At 46.4% G+C, this 17,272-nt stretch overlaps 1 protein-coding gene across 1 annotated transcript in view; it reads right to left on the bottom strand.

Moving 5' to 3' along the window:
- PTPN1 (protein tyrosine phosphatase non-receptor type 1) overlaps positions 1–16,384 on the bottom strand; it is a 44,991-nt gene extending 28,607 nt beyond the window's left edge. The window contains exon 1 of the mRNA XM_069750874.1: positions 16,229–16,384. Within this exon, the coding sequence (XP_069606975.1) occupies positions 16,229–16,291 (63 nt within the window). The 5' untranslated portion in view covers positions 16,292–16,384. The remainder of the gene's footprint in view (positions 1–16,228) is intronic.
- Between the last annotated feature and the right edge of the window lie 888 nt (positions 16,385–17,272).

Below are 17,272 nucleotides of genomic sequence, written 5' to 3'. Positions count from 1 at the left end.
ATCCAATCACATATTGGCCTGATACATGGACTGTGTGACCACTGTACTCATCAAGTGACATCATCCAATCACATACTGGCCTGCTACATGGACTGTGTGACCTCACTGTACTCATCAAGTGACATCATCCAATCACATATTGGCCTGATACATGGACTGTGTGACCTCACTGTACTCATCAAGTGACATCATCCAATCACATATTGGCCTGATACATGGACTGTGTGACCACTGTAATCATCAAGTGACATCATCCAATCACATACTGGCCTGATACATGGACTGTATGACCTCACTGTACTCATCAAGTGACATCATCCAATCACTTTGGCCTGCTACATGGACTGTATGACCTCACTGTACTCATCAAGTGACATCATCCAATCACTTTGGCCTGCTACATGGACTGTGTGACCTCACTGTATTCATCGGGTGACATCATCCAATAACATACTGGCCTGCTACATGGACTGTGTGACCGCACTGTACTCATCAAGTGACATCATCCTGATACATGGACTGCGTGACCTCACTGTACTCATCAAGTGACATCATCCAATCACATATTGGCCTGATACATGGACTGCGTGACCTCACTGTACTCATCGGGTGGCTTCATCCATTCACACATTCATGCAACACACACAGTATAACCCATCTTCCTTCATCACCAGTGACATCACTATCCAATCACAGACTGGCCTGATACTAAACAGTCATCTCATTTCATTCATCCAGTGACATCAAAATCCAATTGTAGACAGCCCTCATTGCACTAATCTCGTGACATCATCATGCAATTATACACCAAGGTCATACTAGACTATGACCTCACTGCACTCACCCTGTGACATCATCATCCCATTAGATAATGTTGTGCAACGTAAAACGCATGACCTAACTTTTCTAACCAGTGACATCACTGTCCAATCACAGACTGGCCTGCAATACAAACTGTGTGACATTGCGTCATCATCAATTACAAAGCGAGTTTTCAATAGACGGTGATCTCACGCTCTCTCCTGTGACATTATCCAATTAGACTGTCCTGCTACGTAAACTGAGGTCTCATTGCACTACCACAGTGACCTCATCAGCAAATAAGAAAGATGTCACTGCACCACAGTTGTGATATCACCCAGTTACAGAAGGACCTCATCACCCAGTTACAGAAGCACCTCATCACCCAGTTACAGAAGGACCTCATCACCCAGTTACAGAAGGACCTCATCACCCAGTTACAGAAGCACCTCATCACCCAGTTACAGAAGGACCTCATCACCCAATTACAGGAGGACCTCATCACCCAGTTACAGAAGGACCTCATCACCCAGTTACAGATGGACCTCATCACCCAATTACAGAAGGACCTCATCACCCAGTTACAGAATGACCTCATCACCCAATTACAGAAGCACCTCATCACCCAATTACAGGATGACCTCATCACCCAATTACAGAAGGACCTCATCACCCAATTACAGAAGGACCTCATCACCCAGTTAGAAGGACCTCATCACCCAGTTAGAAGGACCTCATCACCCAGTTAGAAGGACCTCATCACCCAGTTACGGAATGACCTCATCACCCAATTACGGAATGACCTCATCACCCAGTTACGGAATGACCTAATCACCCAGTTACAGAATGACCTAATCACCCAGTTACAGAATGACCTCATCACCCAGTTACAGAATGACCTCATCACCCAGTTACAGAATGACCTCATCACCCAGTTACAGAATGACCTCATCACCCAGTTACAGAATGACCTCATCACCCAATTACAGAATGACCTCATCACCCAATTACAGAATGACCTCATCACCCAATTACAGAATGACCTCATCACCCAATTACAGAATGACCTCATCACCCAGTTACAGAATGACCTCATCACCCAGTTACAGAATGACCTCATCACCCAGTTACAGAATGACCTCATCACCCAGTTATAGAATGACCTCATCACCCAGTTACAGAAGGACCTCATCACCCAGTTACAGAAGGACCTCATCACCCAATTACAGAAGGACCTCATCACCCAGTTACAGAAGGACCTCATCACCCAGTTACAGGAGGACCTCATCACCCAGTTACAGAAGGACCTCATCACCCAGTTACAGAAGGACCTCATCACCCAGTTACAGAAGGACCTCATCACCCAGTTACAGAAGGACCTCATCACCCAGTTACAGAAGGACCTCATCACCCAGTTACAGAAGGACCTCATCACCCAGTTACAGAAGGACCTCATCACCCAGTTACAGAAGGACCTCATCACCCAGTTACAGAAGGACCTCATCACCCAGTTACAGAAGGACCTCATCACCCAGTTACAGAAGGACCTCATCACCCAGTTACAGAAGGACCTCATCACCCAGTTACAGAAGGACCTCATCACCCAGTTACAGAAGGACCTCATCACCCAGTTACAGAATGACATAATCACCCAGTTACAGAATGACATCATTGCACTACAGCTGTAACATCATCTAATTACAGATTAGATGATGATGTCCTAGGTATAGTGCAAGGAGGTCAATCCGTAATTGGATGAAGAATTATCTAGCTGGATAGTCTAACTGGCTGATGCTGTCAGGAAGATTGAAGTGAAGTCATACAATGTAGTATCAGGTCAGTCTGTAATTTGATGATGTCTCAGAGGTAGAGTACAATGAGGTCACAACACTAGAGTAACCTGATATCAGACAGTGTGGATGACGTCACAGGTAGCTCAGTGATGTCAATCACCAACCTGCTACATAGAGTGTGACCCCACAGCCCTCACCCAGTGACATCACTGTCCAGTCGCGGACTGACCGGCTGTCTTAGACTTATCCCTCTAAATTGACTCTTCCAGGAAACCTGCTGTTGCACTAGATCCCCATGTCTATAAACCAGATCCCATTACACGCAGCAGCATGCCTTCTCTAGCAGAAGCCGGCTGTGACACGTAAAAGGATGAGGGGACAACGTGATTCAGTAGTACTTAATCTCTCGAGTCCTTGAGACGACCAACATTTACGGAGATCCTCGAAACGTCGGCTTTAACCTTCAGCTGTTCAAGGAAATCAATGATCTTCCCCAGAAAATATGGGACATAATCAGCAATTGTAGCAGAGCTGGGCGAGCAAAATCCTAGACAAAGCGCTTTCTAATATTATCCCAGCATTTAAGCATCAGATCCTATTAAACGTAAGCAGATGGGAATGACGACCGCACTGCAGGATTTAAATGGACACTAACCCCAGGGCGCATCATTACACGGTTCTCAGTACTGCAGATACGGGACAAGGGGACAGGGGGATTTCTAGCCTCTGTCACTCACCCACTTAAAGAAATTACAGTTGGTGGTAAATGGCTGATAACAGGGAATAATAGCTTGCATTTACTTGTTCCAGAATCTAAGGGGGTAAAAGACTATTTACACATCCTACAGTCAAGTGTGTCCCCAGCCATTTCAGGGTAGACGGAGGCGGATTTTGTACAAAAGGTGAATATGAAGTATGGAAAGTATAGAAAAGCTGATAAGCGTGGAAGTCTTCAAATATTAAGAGATCCCCCACCACCATAACCATTACATTATGTCACCAGTACCGAGAACCTATAGGAACCTTTATATCCTCATCTGTTATCAGCGGCTCGGCCTCATTTTCGACGTGCTGCTCCTTTAAGAAGCCCGGATGTTATTTTTCCGGTCGGATCTTTATAAACACACACTGATGATCTGATAGTTGGCAGTAAACACAGACAATCTGCTGGTTCTGGGATCTCTACTTTCGTCTCCATCACAATTTGTAAGAATTTTGGGGGGAAACAAAAAAAAAAAATTTTTTATTTGTTGAACTATAAAAACAAACATAGTAATGGGAAATACGAAAATAGATCCAAACGTGCCGAGCTGGAAACATCAGAAGTTCCCGTGTTAGGAAATGAAGGCGAAAATTCCAGGAACTTTCTTGGCCTTACACTTCATCTTCTAGTCAGAATATTGTGAGAATGTTCAGGGGCCAATCTAAGGGCCCCCCTTCATGTTCAGCAAGCTAAAAACAGCAAAAGAAATGTAAGGGGCTTCCTCTATTTGGCTCCTAACGAGGTTCACAAGTAACACGCATGCCCACTTTAAAGAGGTATTCAAGCTTCAACGCTATCCCCTGTCAATGGGATAGAGATAACATTCCCATTGCTGGGGGTCTGACTGGTGGAGCCACCACCAATGGTAGCCCAAGCAACCAGACCACCATTGATAGTGTATAAGATAAACATAAACAAATAGTATATTGTGAACCCCTCTGGGCATGGTATCTGAGGAGACCCTGGAGAGGCCGAGAAGCTACACTGCATGCCCTGTGGGTAATTGTAGAGGTCCCAGCCTCTAACATCTCGACTTGTTCTGGGCTTAGGAGTCCAGTGGGAGGTCTTAACCACTGACTGACAGCTCTATCTGTACATGGAAGGGTTCTTTAGATATTTTCTTCTGTTTACAGCTGGTTGTCTTGGAGACCAACCACCGCTGCTGTCTAGCCTGTGAGCACAGGACTGGAGCCGGCAGGGATTAAGCAGCAACAAAGCGCTCAGGCAATTCTAAAAGAAAAGTGCTTACAAGCTATTAGAAAACAGCTCGTAAGCACTGTGCATATTCTGTTGTCTAGCAGCGATGGTCGGTCTCCAAGGCAACCAACTGTAAAACAAAAGTTGCAAAAACTGTACAAAATAAAAACAAACATTACACAAACTCAAATTTGTTAGTCAAATACTGCTGCTCTACTGGACTCCGCTGGGACAAAGCTACAGCTCCCACAGATCAATCACGACAGCTGCAGCCAATCACGGGCCTCATTAGCCTTGTGCGTAGCATACAGGCATCAGTGATTGGCTGCAGTGGCATTGTAATTACTTTAGACATGACATTGTGACTGAGTGGTTGGGAATTTTATCAAATATTATTTCTTTCGTGATCTTAGGTACTGTAACTTTCCGGACAATCCTTTTACGCGACTCTCTCACTTCTCTGCCGTGTTAGTAACAGGCTCTTTGATCCCTGGGCGTTTGTTCTATTTGCGTGATCTGCGTTTTTGCCCTTTTGCTCCGCTACCATCTCTGAGCAGTGAAAGTGCAAGTACCCAGGCCAGCTTCCTTCCAAATTCACTGGTGACCCCTGCACCAGAGGTCAGAGACTTCTCTGAAGTGCGCTGCAGAACATCCTCTCCCAGACACACAGCAGATGTACAGCTTCTTCCCTTCCTTTCCGGATTTGGCCGCTTCACACGATCAAACTAAATCGGTTTTGCAGAAATGTAAAAAAGCACAAGTCAAATATTAACCCAAGAGAGAAGTGAGAAGAACCAGCTCCTGCCCCAGGAAGGAGGAACACTGTCCTGCCGAGGGTCAATGGAGGAGCGCAGACCTGAGCAGCTACTACACCACCTCTCAATAGTGAGCTGTTCCACAGTATCGCCCTATGCATCATGCATGATGACAGTCTCCAAAAACAACCAGAATTGCAAACGCTGCACTGGAGTATAACAAAGTCTGTAGTTTAGAGACAGTACAGAATAGGTAATGTATGTACACAGAAACTGCACCAGCAGAATAGTGAGTGCAGCTCTGGAGTATAATACAGGATGTAACTCAGGATCAGTACAGGATAAGTAATGTAATGTATGTACACAGTGACTGCAACAGCAGAATAGTGAGCGCAGCTCTGGGGTATAATACGGGATGTAACTCAGGATCAGTACAGGATAAGTAATGTAATGTATGTACACAGTGACTGCAACAGCAGAATAGTGACTGCAGCTCTGGAGTATAATACAGGATGTACTCAGGATCAGTACAGGATAAGTAATGTAATGAATGTACACAGTGACTCCACCAGCAGAATAGTGAGTACAGCTCTGAAGTACATGGAAGAAGAGGATGCAGAAGGACGGAGCATGGGTCCGCATGTTATATGGAAGAAGAAGATGCAGGAGGACGGAGCATGGGTCTGCATGTTACATGGAAGAAGAGGATGCAGGAGGACGGAGCATGGGTCCGCATGTTATATGGAAGAAGAAGATGCAGGAGGACGGAGCATGGGTCTGCATGTTACATGGAAGAAGAGGATGCAGGAGCATGGGTCAGCATGTTACATGGAAGAAGATGATGCAGGAGGACGGAGCATGGGTCCGCATGTTACATGGAAGAAGAGGATGCAGGAGGACGGAGCATGGGTCCGCATGTTATATGGAAGAAGAGGATGCAGGAGGACGGAGCATGGGTCCGCATGTTACATGGAAGAAGAGGATGCAGGAGGACGGAGCATGGGTCCGCATGTTACATGGAAGAAGAGGATGCAGGAGGACGGAGCATGGGTCCGCATGTTATATGGAAGAAGAAGATGCAGGAGGACGGAGCATGGGTCCGCATGTTATATGGAAGAAGAAGATGCAGTAGCCTGGGTCCGCATGTTACATGGAAGAAGAGGATGCAGGAGGACGGAGCATGGGTCCGCATGTTACATGGAACAAGAAGATGCAGGAGGACGGAGCATGGGTCCGCATGTTATATGGAAGAAGAGGATGCAGGAGGACGGAGCATGGGTCCGCATGTTATATGGAAGAAGAAGATGCAGGAGGACGGAGCATGGGTCCGCATGTTATATGGAAGAAGAAGATGCAGTAGCCTGGGTCCGCATGTTACATGGAAGAAGAGGATGCAGGAGGACGGAGCATGGGTCCGCATGTTACATGGAACAAGAAGATGCAGGAGGACGGAGCATGGGTCCGCATGTTACATGGAAGAAGAGGATGCAGGAGGACGGAGCATGGGTCCGCATGTTACATGGAAGAAGAGGATGCAGGAGGACGGAGCATGGGTCCGCATGTTACATGGAAGAAGAGGATGCAGGAGGACGGAGCATGGGTCCGCATGTTACATGGAAGAAGAAGATGCAGGAGCCTGGGTCCGCATGTTACATGGAAGAAGAGGATGCAGGAGGACGGAGCATGGGTCCGCATGTTATATGGAAGAAGAGGATGCAGGAGGACGGAGCATGGGTCCGCATGTTACATGGAAGAAGAAGATGCAGGAGGACGGAGCATGGGTCCGCATGTTACAAGGAAGAAGAGGATGCAGGAGGACGGAGCATGGGTCCGCATGTTATATGGAAGAAGAGGATGCAGGAGGACGGAGCATGGGTCCGCATGTTACATGGAAGAAGAGGATGCAGGAGGACGGAGCATGGGTCCGCATGTTACATGGAAGAAGAGGATGCAGGAGGACGGAGCATGGGTCCGCATGTTATATGGAAGAAGAAGATGCAGGAGGACGGAGCATGGGTCCGCATGTTACATGGAAGAAGAGGATGCAGGAGGACGGAGCATGGGTCCGCATGTTATATGGAAGAAGAGGATGCAGGAGGACGGAGCATGGGTCCGCATGTTATATGGAAGAAGAGGATGCAGGAGGACGGAGCATGGGTCCGCATGTTACATGGAAGAAGAGGATGCAGGAGGACGGAGCATGGGTCCGCATGTTATATGGAAGAAGAGGATGCAGGAGGACGGAGCATGGGTTCGCATGTTACATGGAAGAAGAGGATGCAGGAGGACGGAGCATGGGTCCGCATGTTACATGGAAGAAGAGGATGCAGGAGGACGGAGCATGGGTCCGCATGTTATATGGAAGAAGAGGATGCAGGAGGACGGAGCATGGGTTCGCATGTTATATTGAAGAGGATGCAGGAGGACGGAGCCTGGGTCCGCATGTTACATGGAAGAAGAGGATGCAGGAGGACGGAGCATGGGTCCGCATGTTACATGGAAGAAGAAGATGCAGGAGGACGGAGCATGGGTCCGCATGTTACAAGGAAGAAGAGGATGCAGGAGGACGGAGCATGGGTCCGCATGTTATATGGAAGAAGAGGATGCAGGAGGACGGAGCATGGGTCCGCATGTTACATGGAAGAAGAGGATGCAGGAGGACGGAGCATGGGTCCGCATGTTATATGGAAGAAGAGGATGCAGGAGGACGTAGCATGGGTCCGCATGTTATATTGAAGAGGATGCAGGAGGACGGAGCCTGGGTCCGCATGTTACATATGGGCAGAGTATTTTGGCATGCATCTCACAGATGATGACACCTGCACAATCTATGTATTATTGCAGAACACATCAAAATATTACATGCTGAGGAAATAATCAGAAAGAAATGATAACGAAATATGCCCTGATTATTTTCCACATAGTGGCCACAACCTGACAGACCCCCCCTTCCTTCATCTCAGTGGCAGCAGGAGGGCGACACATGGGAAGCGTTGTGCCATCAGAAGCCATTAGTGTTGCAGGTGATGACAGGCGGCAATGTCTCAGCATTCCAATGACCCCACAGTGGAGACTGCTGACACCATCACATCCGCACCTTCCGAAATCTCAGGCTGAATGATTTACCATCACAGCGAGATCATATAGAGGATGAGAGGACGCAGCTCCGCACCAACCACATGGCCTTCATAGGAGGCCAAACCAATCGCATGAGGAGGCTGCACGCACATTTAAAGGGACAACACATACAGGTCACAGCTGCTGCTGAGTGACAGCTATCCTTCTCTGATGTCTGCAGCATTATGCATTGTAAAACTGAACTGAAGTTTGACATCTATTCAAATGCTTATACGTGGGTTTTTTTAATCTCGGAAAAACTACTTTCCTCCAACGCAATTTGAGACAAAAAAACAAAACACTAAAACTTTGCTTTATTCACACAGCCCTCCGGCCCGGGTCCATGGTAACAAAAGCAGAGATCAGTGGCGGAGACTATCAGCAGTGTCCTGAGGTGCAGAATTGGGCTGGAATTACACAGCGACTTGCGCAACGGCACCTGTCGTGCTTCCAAAGTTTGCTAGGTGTCGCCGGTACACTGCAGCACAATACAAGTGAATGGGGTTGCATTGTGTGACACGGTCACAGTGCCCTCAGGGTCACACTCCGACCTCATTCACTTGTATAGCGGTGCAATCATCAAGACCCTGCTTCCTGAACTACGGTCACTATGCGAGGTCCAGAGAGGAAAGTTGCATGATTGGAAATGTCGAAAACCAGGAATGACGCTGGTTGCAACATTACTACATAACCAGCTGTGTCAGGGACCATCACTAGCGTTCGAGTACCAACACCATGTCCCATGTAAAAGGGGAAGTCTACAAGTCATGTTCAGGCGTAACTACCCAACGCTCAGTGCTGCCTGAAACAAAGGAGAAATGGTCAAAATCCACTTCCTTCTGTGACTAATCAAAAACTCCAAATTCAATACATTGGAAAAAAAATAAAAAATTATATATATATTTTTTGGGGGGAAGGGAGGGTGTAATCTATAGCAATGCTGGGTGGTAGTGCCCTCTGGGCACTGTTATGGCAGCCGTTAGTCGTTATCACCCAGATAACGAAGAAATAGTTGAATGTGACATTGTGTGAGTCATTAAAGCAAAAACACCAGGAGACCTAAATAATCGGAGGGTGCAATACTGCACCAGTCTCACTCTTAACAACATTTCCTGGACCATGAGTGTGATCATAGGGACTCTGGAGCCAATAGTAACACTTCTGAATCCGGCAGAAGGAACGGTACAAGAGAGATCTGCCTGACTGCTGGGGATCTACAGTCCCTATGAGAACACTGAACTGCTACTGGTGCAGGAAGCGTTGTCGTATAGACATAGGCAAAAAGCAGCTCATCATGGCGCCCCCTTCGAAGAGCCCCTCTAAGTATATGAGAGGCTGGGGACAAGGCTGCAGTGCCGAAGCAGCGGAGTAGCTGACCGCGGTCAATATCTGCCATTGATTGCTCACGTCACGGTACAGGACTTGGCACTCTCTCAGCTGCACATCCTCAGCAGGAGAGAGGGAAGACCTCGATGGAAGTGGCTGTAACTCTGACGACCAGAATCGCTGTCACAGCCATGGCCAAAACGCTGTGTCCTGTCCATTAAAGAAAATCAATGTCACAGAAAGAAGGGGGGAAAAAGCGCCAGAGCAGGACCGGACACAAGGGAGATCAATGAGTGGATCCCACCCCACGTACAACAATTGCGAGATCCCTAAACTCACAACATTCCCCTACAGGGAAACACTGCGGTTGAACAATATTTTAGGGTGAGCCTCACAAGTGGTCAGGTATTACACACCGAGGACGGTGCGCCGATAACGACAGTATTATACACCGAGGACGGTGCGCCGATAACGACCGTATTATACACCCAGGACAGTGTGACATAACAACTGTATTATACACCCAGGACAGTGCGACATACCGACTGTATTATACACCCAGGACAGTGCGACATAATGACTGTATTATACACCCAGGACAGTGTGACATACCGACTGTATTATACACCCAGGACAGTGCGACATAATGACTATTATACACCCAGAACAGTGTGACATAATGACCATATTATACACCAGGGACAGTGTGACATAATGACTGTATTATACACCCAGGACAGTGCGACATAATGACTATTATACATCCAGGACAGTGCGACATAATGACTGTATTATACACCCAGAACAGTGTGACATAATGACTGTATTATACACCCAGGACAGTGTGACATAATGACTGTATTATACATCCAGGACAGTGTGACATAATGACTGTATTATACATCCAGGACAGTGCGACATAATGACTATTATACACCCAGGACAGTGTGACATAATGACTGTATTATACACCCTGGACAGTGCGACATAATGACTGTATTATACACCCAGGACAGTGTGACATAATGACTGTATTATACACCCAGGACAGTGACATAATGACTGTATTATACACCAGGAACAGTGTGACAAAATGACTGTATTATACACCCAGGACAGTGTGACATACCGACTGTATTATACACCCAGGACAGTGCGACATAATGACTATTATACACCCAGAACAGTGTGACATAATGACCATATTATACACCAGGGACAGTGTGACATAATGACTGTATTATACACCCAGGACAGTGCGACATAATGACTATTATACATCCAGGACAGTGCGACATAATGACTGTATTATACACCCAGAACAGTGTGACATAATGACTGTATTATATACCCAGGACAGTGTGACATAATGACTGTATTATACATCCAGGACAGTGTGACATAATGACTGTATTATACATCCAGGACAGTGCGACATAATGACTGTATTATACATCCAGGACAGTGTGACATAATGACTGTATTATACACCCTGGACAGTGCGACATAATGACTGTATTATACACCCAGGACAGTGACATAATGACTGTATTATACACCAGGAACAGTGTGACAAAATGACTGTATTATACACCCAGGACAGTGTGACATACCGACTGTATTATACACCCAGGACAGTGCGACATAATGACTATTATACACCCAGAACAGTGTGACATAATGACCATATTATACACCAGGGACAGTGTGACATAATGACTGTATTATACACCCAGGACAGTGCGACATAATGACTATTATACATCCAGGACAGTGCAACATAATGACTGTATTATACACCCAGAACAGTGTGACATAATGACTGTATTATACACCCAGGACAGTGTGACATAATGACTGTATTATACATCCAGGACAGTGTGACATAATGACTGTATTATACACCCAGGACAGTGTGACATAATGACTGTATTATACACCCTGGACAGTGCGACATAATGACTGTATTATACACCCAGGACAGTGTGACATAATGACTGTATTATACACCCAGGACAGTGACATAATGACAGTATTATACACCAGGAACAGTGTGACAAAATGACTGTATTATACACCCTGGACAGTGTGACATAACGACCATATTATACACCAGGGACAGTGTGACATAACGACAGCTTTTTACACCCAGGACAATGTGACATAACGACAGTATTATACACCCAGCACAGCGACGTAATAATATTATAGTGTCAGCGTATCTACTATATAATTGTCTAAGGGTCACTTCCGTCTGTCTGTCCCGGATATTCATTGGTCGCGGCCTCTGTCTGTCATGGAATCGAAGTCGCTGATTGGCAAAACGCCCACGACCATTGCCACGACCAATCAGCGACGGGTGCAGTCCGGCGGCAACATAGCCGCTCCTTCCTCCCCACAGTCAGTGCCCGCTCCATACTCCCCTCCAGTCAGCGCTAATGGACGGCGGTGTAACGCACTCCATTAACGCTGCTATTAACCCTGTGTGACCAACTTTTTTTTTTACTATTGAGGCTGCCTATGCAGCCTCAATAGTAAAAAGATCTAATGTTAAAAATAATAAAAAATCATCATATACTCACCTTCCGGCGCCTTTCCCGCTCCTCGCGACACTCCGGTGACCGCTCCATGCAAGCGGCAGGTTCCGGTGGCAAGGATGGTATGCGACAAGGACCTTCCATGACGACCTTCCATAGCAACCCTGGGACAGGAAGCTGCCGCGTGCACCGCACACAGGCGACAGGACTACAAGGGCTCCCTCGGAAGGTGAGTATATGTTTTTTATTTTAACTCTTTTTTAACCTGTTACATACGTGGCTGGGCAATATACTACGTGGGCAGTGCAATATACTATGTGGGCAGTGCAATATACTACGTGGACATGCATATTCTAGAATACCCGATGCGTTAGAATCGGGCCACCATCTAGTTGTGAATAATTACAGTACTATACACCCAGAACTGTGATGCAGTAACAATATACTGGACACTCAGGACAGTGTGACGTAATAATATAATACACTAGTGAAATGTAATTTTTTTTTATTCCCCGTCCGATTCAGCTATGAGGGGTTTTTGGTGATCCAAATTTCCTGCATTCCCACTGAGCCCCGTTTTTGCCTACAGTTAATCGCCGCCAGTCAGGCAGGACCGACACTGATAGGGATGGGAGACATATTACAGGACAACGGGCGGCGACCTGTAACCTCCGAGCACTGCACATCTTGTAACAGTAATATCCACTCACTTTCCATTTTACCGTTACAGCGGGAGTTTAATAACGTCACTATCATGAATACATTGCTATTACAGAACAGAGTGACATTATTACAGTACGGTCGCAGCGTCTGGCAGAGCCTTGTTACAGTCAGCCAGCAACATGCCATATATTGGTACAAGGATTTGCTCACACGAAAATATTCGGTCCCATTCTCATCCAGGAGAGTTGGACCTTTTCCTGTCACTTGTCATCCATGTGCTGCCTGGGACACAACACGCCGGTACATCACTGTGAGGACGATTGCCACGCTGGTATGGCGGTGTAATGAGGACAGTGTGTGATTATATACCGCCAGCAGGTTACATCAGCAGTTAGATACAAAAATACTTTACAATTACAAAAGTGAATCAGATCCCGGTAACACAGTAAAAGAGCGGCGTGCGACACTACACGGCCAGTGGGCGACATAAGTGTAACACAGGACATTATCACCAAAACAGAGCGACAACTTGTAGGTTCTGTACACTTATTACAGTATGTTACCAGCATCCAATATTATACCATTATACCAGTACAGTGTGTAACATCATATCCTTATTACAGGGCACACCAGTGTGTAACACAAGTACTCTACTCCCGTACACAACCAATGTGTAACATTATACTGTTATTACGGTACACAACTGACAATATTACGGCACAGAGTGTGATATTGTAGGACAGAATGTAGTGTGCGATATTACAGTACAGTGTGTGATATTAGCATACCCTGACATGACGGTACTCAGTGTGCGACATTACACAGTAATGTACTATATAACGGTAGAGTGTATGATTATACTACAGTACAGGCTATGATATTGTATATTTGTGATATTACGGTACAATGTGTAATATTACAGTACACTGATCTTACAATAGTTTGGGATATAACACTACAGTGTGATTTAACGATACAGTGTGTACCCGAATATCACACATAGCGTAATGATATTACAGAGTGATGTTACAGTAGTCACAATATAACAGAGCACAAGATATTACAGTACAGGATGTGATATTATTGTACAGTGTGTGATTATAACGGTACATGTAATATTACAGTCCAGTACATGTTTAAGGTAAAGGGTGGTTACAGTAGTTACGATTTAACAGTACAGTGTGTGATAATATTAGGGCACAGTGTGCGATTATTACTGCAGTCTGATATTACACTACAAGTGTGACGTTACAGTAATGTGCAATATAACCGTAGAGTGCATTACGGTACAGGGTGCGATACTGTCGCTATGGTACAGGGTGCGATATTACAGTACAGTGTGTGAAATTATTATGGTACAATGTATGAGGTTATGTATAGGGTGTGATATTGTTACTAGCGATGAGCGAATATACTCGTTACTCGAGATTTCTCGAGCACGCTCGGGGGTCCTCTGAGTATTTTTTAGTGCTCGGAGATTGTTTTCTTCGCCGCAGCTGAATGATTTACATCTGTTAGCCAGCATAAGTACATGTGGGGATTCCCTAGCAACCAGGCAACCCCCACATGTACTTATGCTGGCTAACAGATGTAAATCATTCAGCTGCGGCGAAGAAAACAATCTCCGAGCACTAAAAAAATACTCAGAGGACCCCCGAGCGTGCTCGAGAAATCTCGAGTAACGAGTATATTCGCTCATCACTAATTATTACTACAGTAGTGTGTGATATTACGGTACGGTCATTACTGGGGTACAGTGTGTGACATTACTACGGTACATTGTGTAATATTATTGTAATGTGTGACATTACAGTATAGGGTGCATAATTATTACTATAGTACAGGGTGTAATATCACTAAGGTACAGAGTGCCATATTACAGTGTGATATTACGATACAGTGTGCCACATTATTACGGTACAGTGTGCAACATTAGAATAGTGGATGCGATATTGCGGTATAGGGTGTGATATTACTACGGTGCAGTGTGTGATATTACAGTAGTGTGTGATATTTTTACTACGGTGCAGTGTGTGATATTACAGTAGTGTGCGACATTGCCCTGGCACAGTGTGCGACATTGCCCTGGCACAGTGTGCGACATTGCCCTGGCACAGTGTGCGACATTGCCCTGGCACAGTGTGCGACATTGCCCTGGCACAGTGTGCGACATTGCCCTGGCACAGTGTGCGACATTGCCCTGGCACAGTGTGCGACATTGCCCTGGCACAGTGTGCGACATTGCCCTGGCACAGTGTGCGACATTGCCCTGGCACAGTGTGCGACATTGCCCTGGCACAGTGTGCGACATTGCCCTGGCACAGTGTGCGACATTGCCCTGGTACAGTGTGTGATATTACTCTGGTACAGTGTGTGATATTACCCTGGTACAGTGTGTGATATTACTCTGGTACAGTGTGTGATATTACTCTGGTACAGTGTGTGATATTACTCTGGTACAGTGTGTGATATTACCCTGGTACAGTGTGTGATATTACCCTGGTACAGTGTGTGATATTACTCAGGTACAGTGTGTGATATTACTCAGGTACAGTGTGTGATATTACTCAGGTACAGTGTGTGATATTACTCTGGTACAGTGTGTGATATTACTCAGGTACAGTGTGTGATATTACTCTGGTACAGTGTGTGATATTACTCAGGTACAGTGTGTGATATTACTCAGGTACAGTGTGTGATATTACTCTGGTACAGTGTGTGATATTACTCAGGTACAGTGTGTGATATTACTCAGGTACAGTGTGTGATATTACAGTGGTACAGTGTGATATTACTCTGGTACAGTGTGTGATATTACTCAGGTACAGTGTGTGATATTACTCTGGTACAGTGTGTGATATTACTCAGGTACAGTGTGTGATATTACTCTGGTACAGTGTGTGATATTACTCTGGTACAGTGTGTGATATTACTCTGGTACAGTGTGTGATATTACTCTGGTACAGTGTGTGATATTACTCTGGTACAGTGTGTGATATTACTCTGGTACAGTGTGTGATATTACTCTGGTACAGTGTGTGATATTACTCTGGTACAGTGTGTGAGATGAATGAGATGGCCTCGTGCACAATGACGTGGATGTAGCGGAGCCGGAGTGTGACCCTGCTGGTCAGATACACTTGTACCGGGGGCCCCAGGATGCTACACGGGGGACGGGACGTGCAGATCCAGCAGAAGCAGGGTGATTGACAGCTGTCAGTCATTAACCCTTTCCCGTCAGCGCTGGAACGTGTGACGTCACGGCCGCCTCCTCACCTGGTAGATGGAGCTCCAGCTGTTGTTCCTGTCCGCCTCCCGGAACTCCCGCTCTATGTCCATGTCTGGCCGCTGTGTGTCCGCTCCGGCCGCCGCCTGACACCACTGCACGCAGCCGGAAGCGTGCACTCCCACCGCCCCAGTCCGCTACGTCACTTCCGCTCCGGGTAGGCCAATTAGCGCGCACCGCGGGGGGCGCTACGTACCCGGATGTGAGAGAGCGGTGGTGACTGCTCGGTAACGTTCCGTGTGTGCTGGGGAGCAGGAGCAATGTGACACAGTGCCCTACAGGGGCGTTTGTCGCCTCCCATTCTACAGAAAGTGTAAATGAAGACCCTCAGAGATAGATACTGGCTGTGGTCTGCGCTGACACAGGAAGAGGAGCCGTCTCTGTTCTACCAGCAGCAGGACTGCTGACGTCTGTGATTGGCTGCAGCAACCGGGAGTGACCTGAGCAGGATTCTATGCTAATGATTGTCTGGTCAAGTCACCTGACCACTGCAGCCAATCACAGGCCTCGGTAGTCCAGCCCCTGAAAAAGCCCTTTAATATAGACTCCCTCCCTGAAGAGCAAACCACCGAAACCAAGTGCCTCATCCCTGCCTCCATTTTCAATGTTTTTTTCTGAGGCGCCTCAAGGTTTCTGTATAAAACATGTTTATAACGAAGGATCTAAATCGTGACAAGTTCCCTTTAAATGTGATACGATGGATTGTTAAAGGGACACCGAGGGCTCAGAAATATTAGCTCCAAGTCAGCTGAAGCATGTAATGTGTACGGGTCTTCCAACTCTCCCCGACATTTGTGTGAGGTTTTAAAATAACGAGTGCGCGGGCGGCAGTTATCCAATGGCTACGGACACCCTATCCATGGAGAAATGATTTGTACCTGTGTTAGTGGCCATCTTTAGTCTTCATCCCTTCATTTCAGACCCCCTGATATGCAGTTTGCAGCTTCATCTAAGTTTCAGATTTTCCTCTTGTTGGAATATCCCTGCCTGGAATGTAGGCTGGATGTGAGCTGACTGGATTTCTCCCAGGAATG

The sequence above is a fragment of the Ranitomeya imitator genome, chromosome 2 (genome assembly GCF_032444005.1).
Source record: "Ranitomeya imitator isolate aRanImi1 chromosome 2, aRanImi1.pri, whole genome shotgun sequence".
In the NCBI taxonomy this organism is placed as follows: domain Eukaryota; kingdom Metazoa; phylum Chordata; class Amphibia; order Anura; family Dendrobatidae; genus Ranitomeya; species Ranitomeya imitator.
This window is presented reverse-complemented; position numbering and strand designations above follow the sequence as displayed.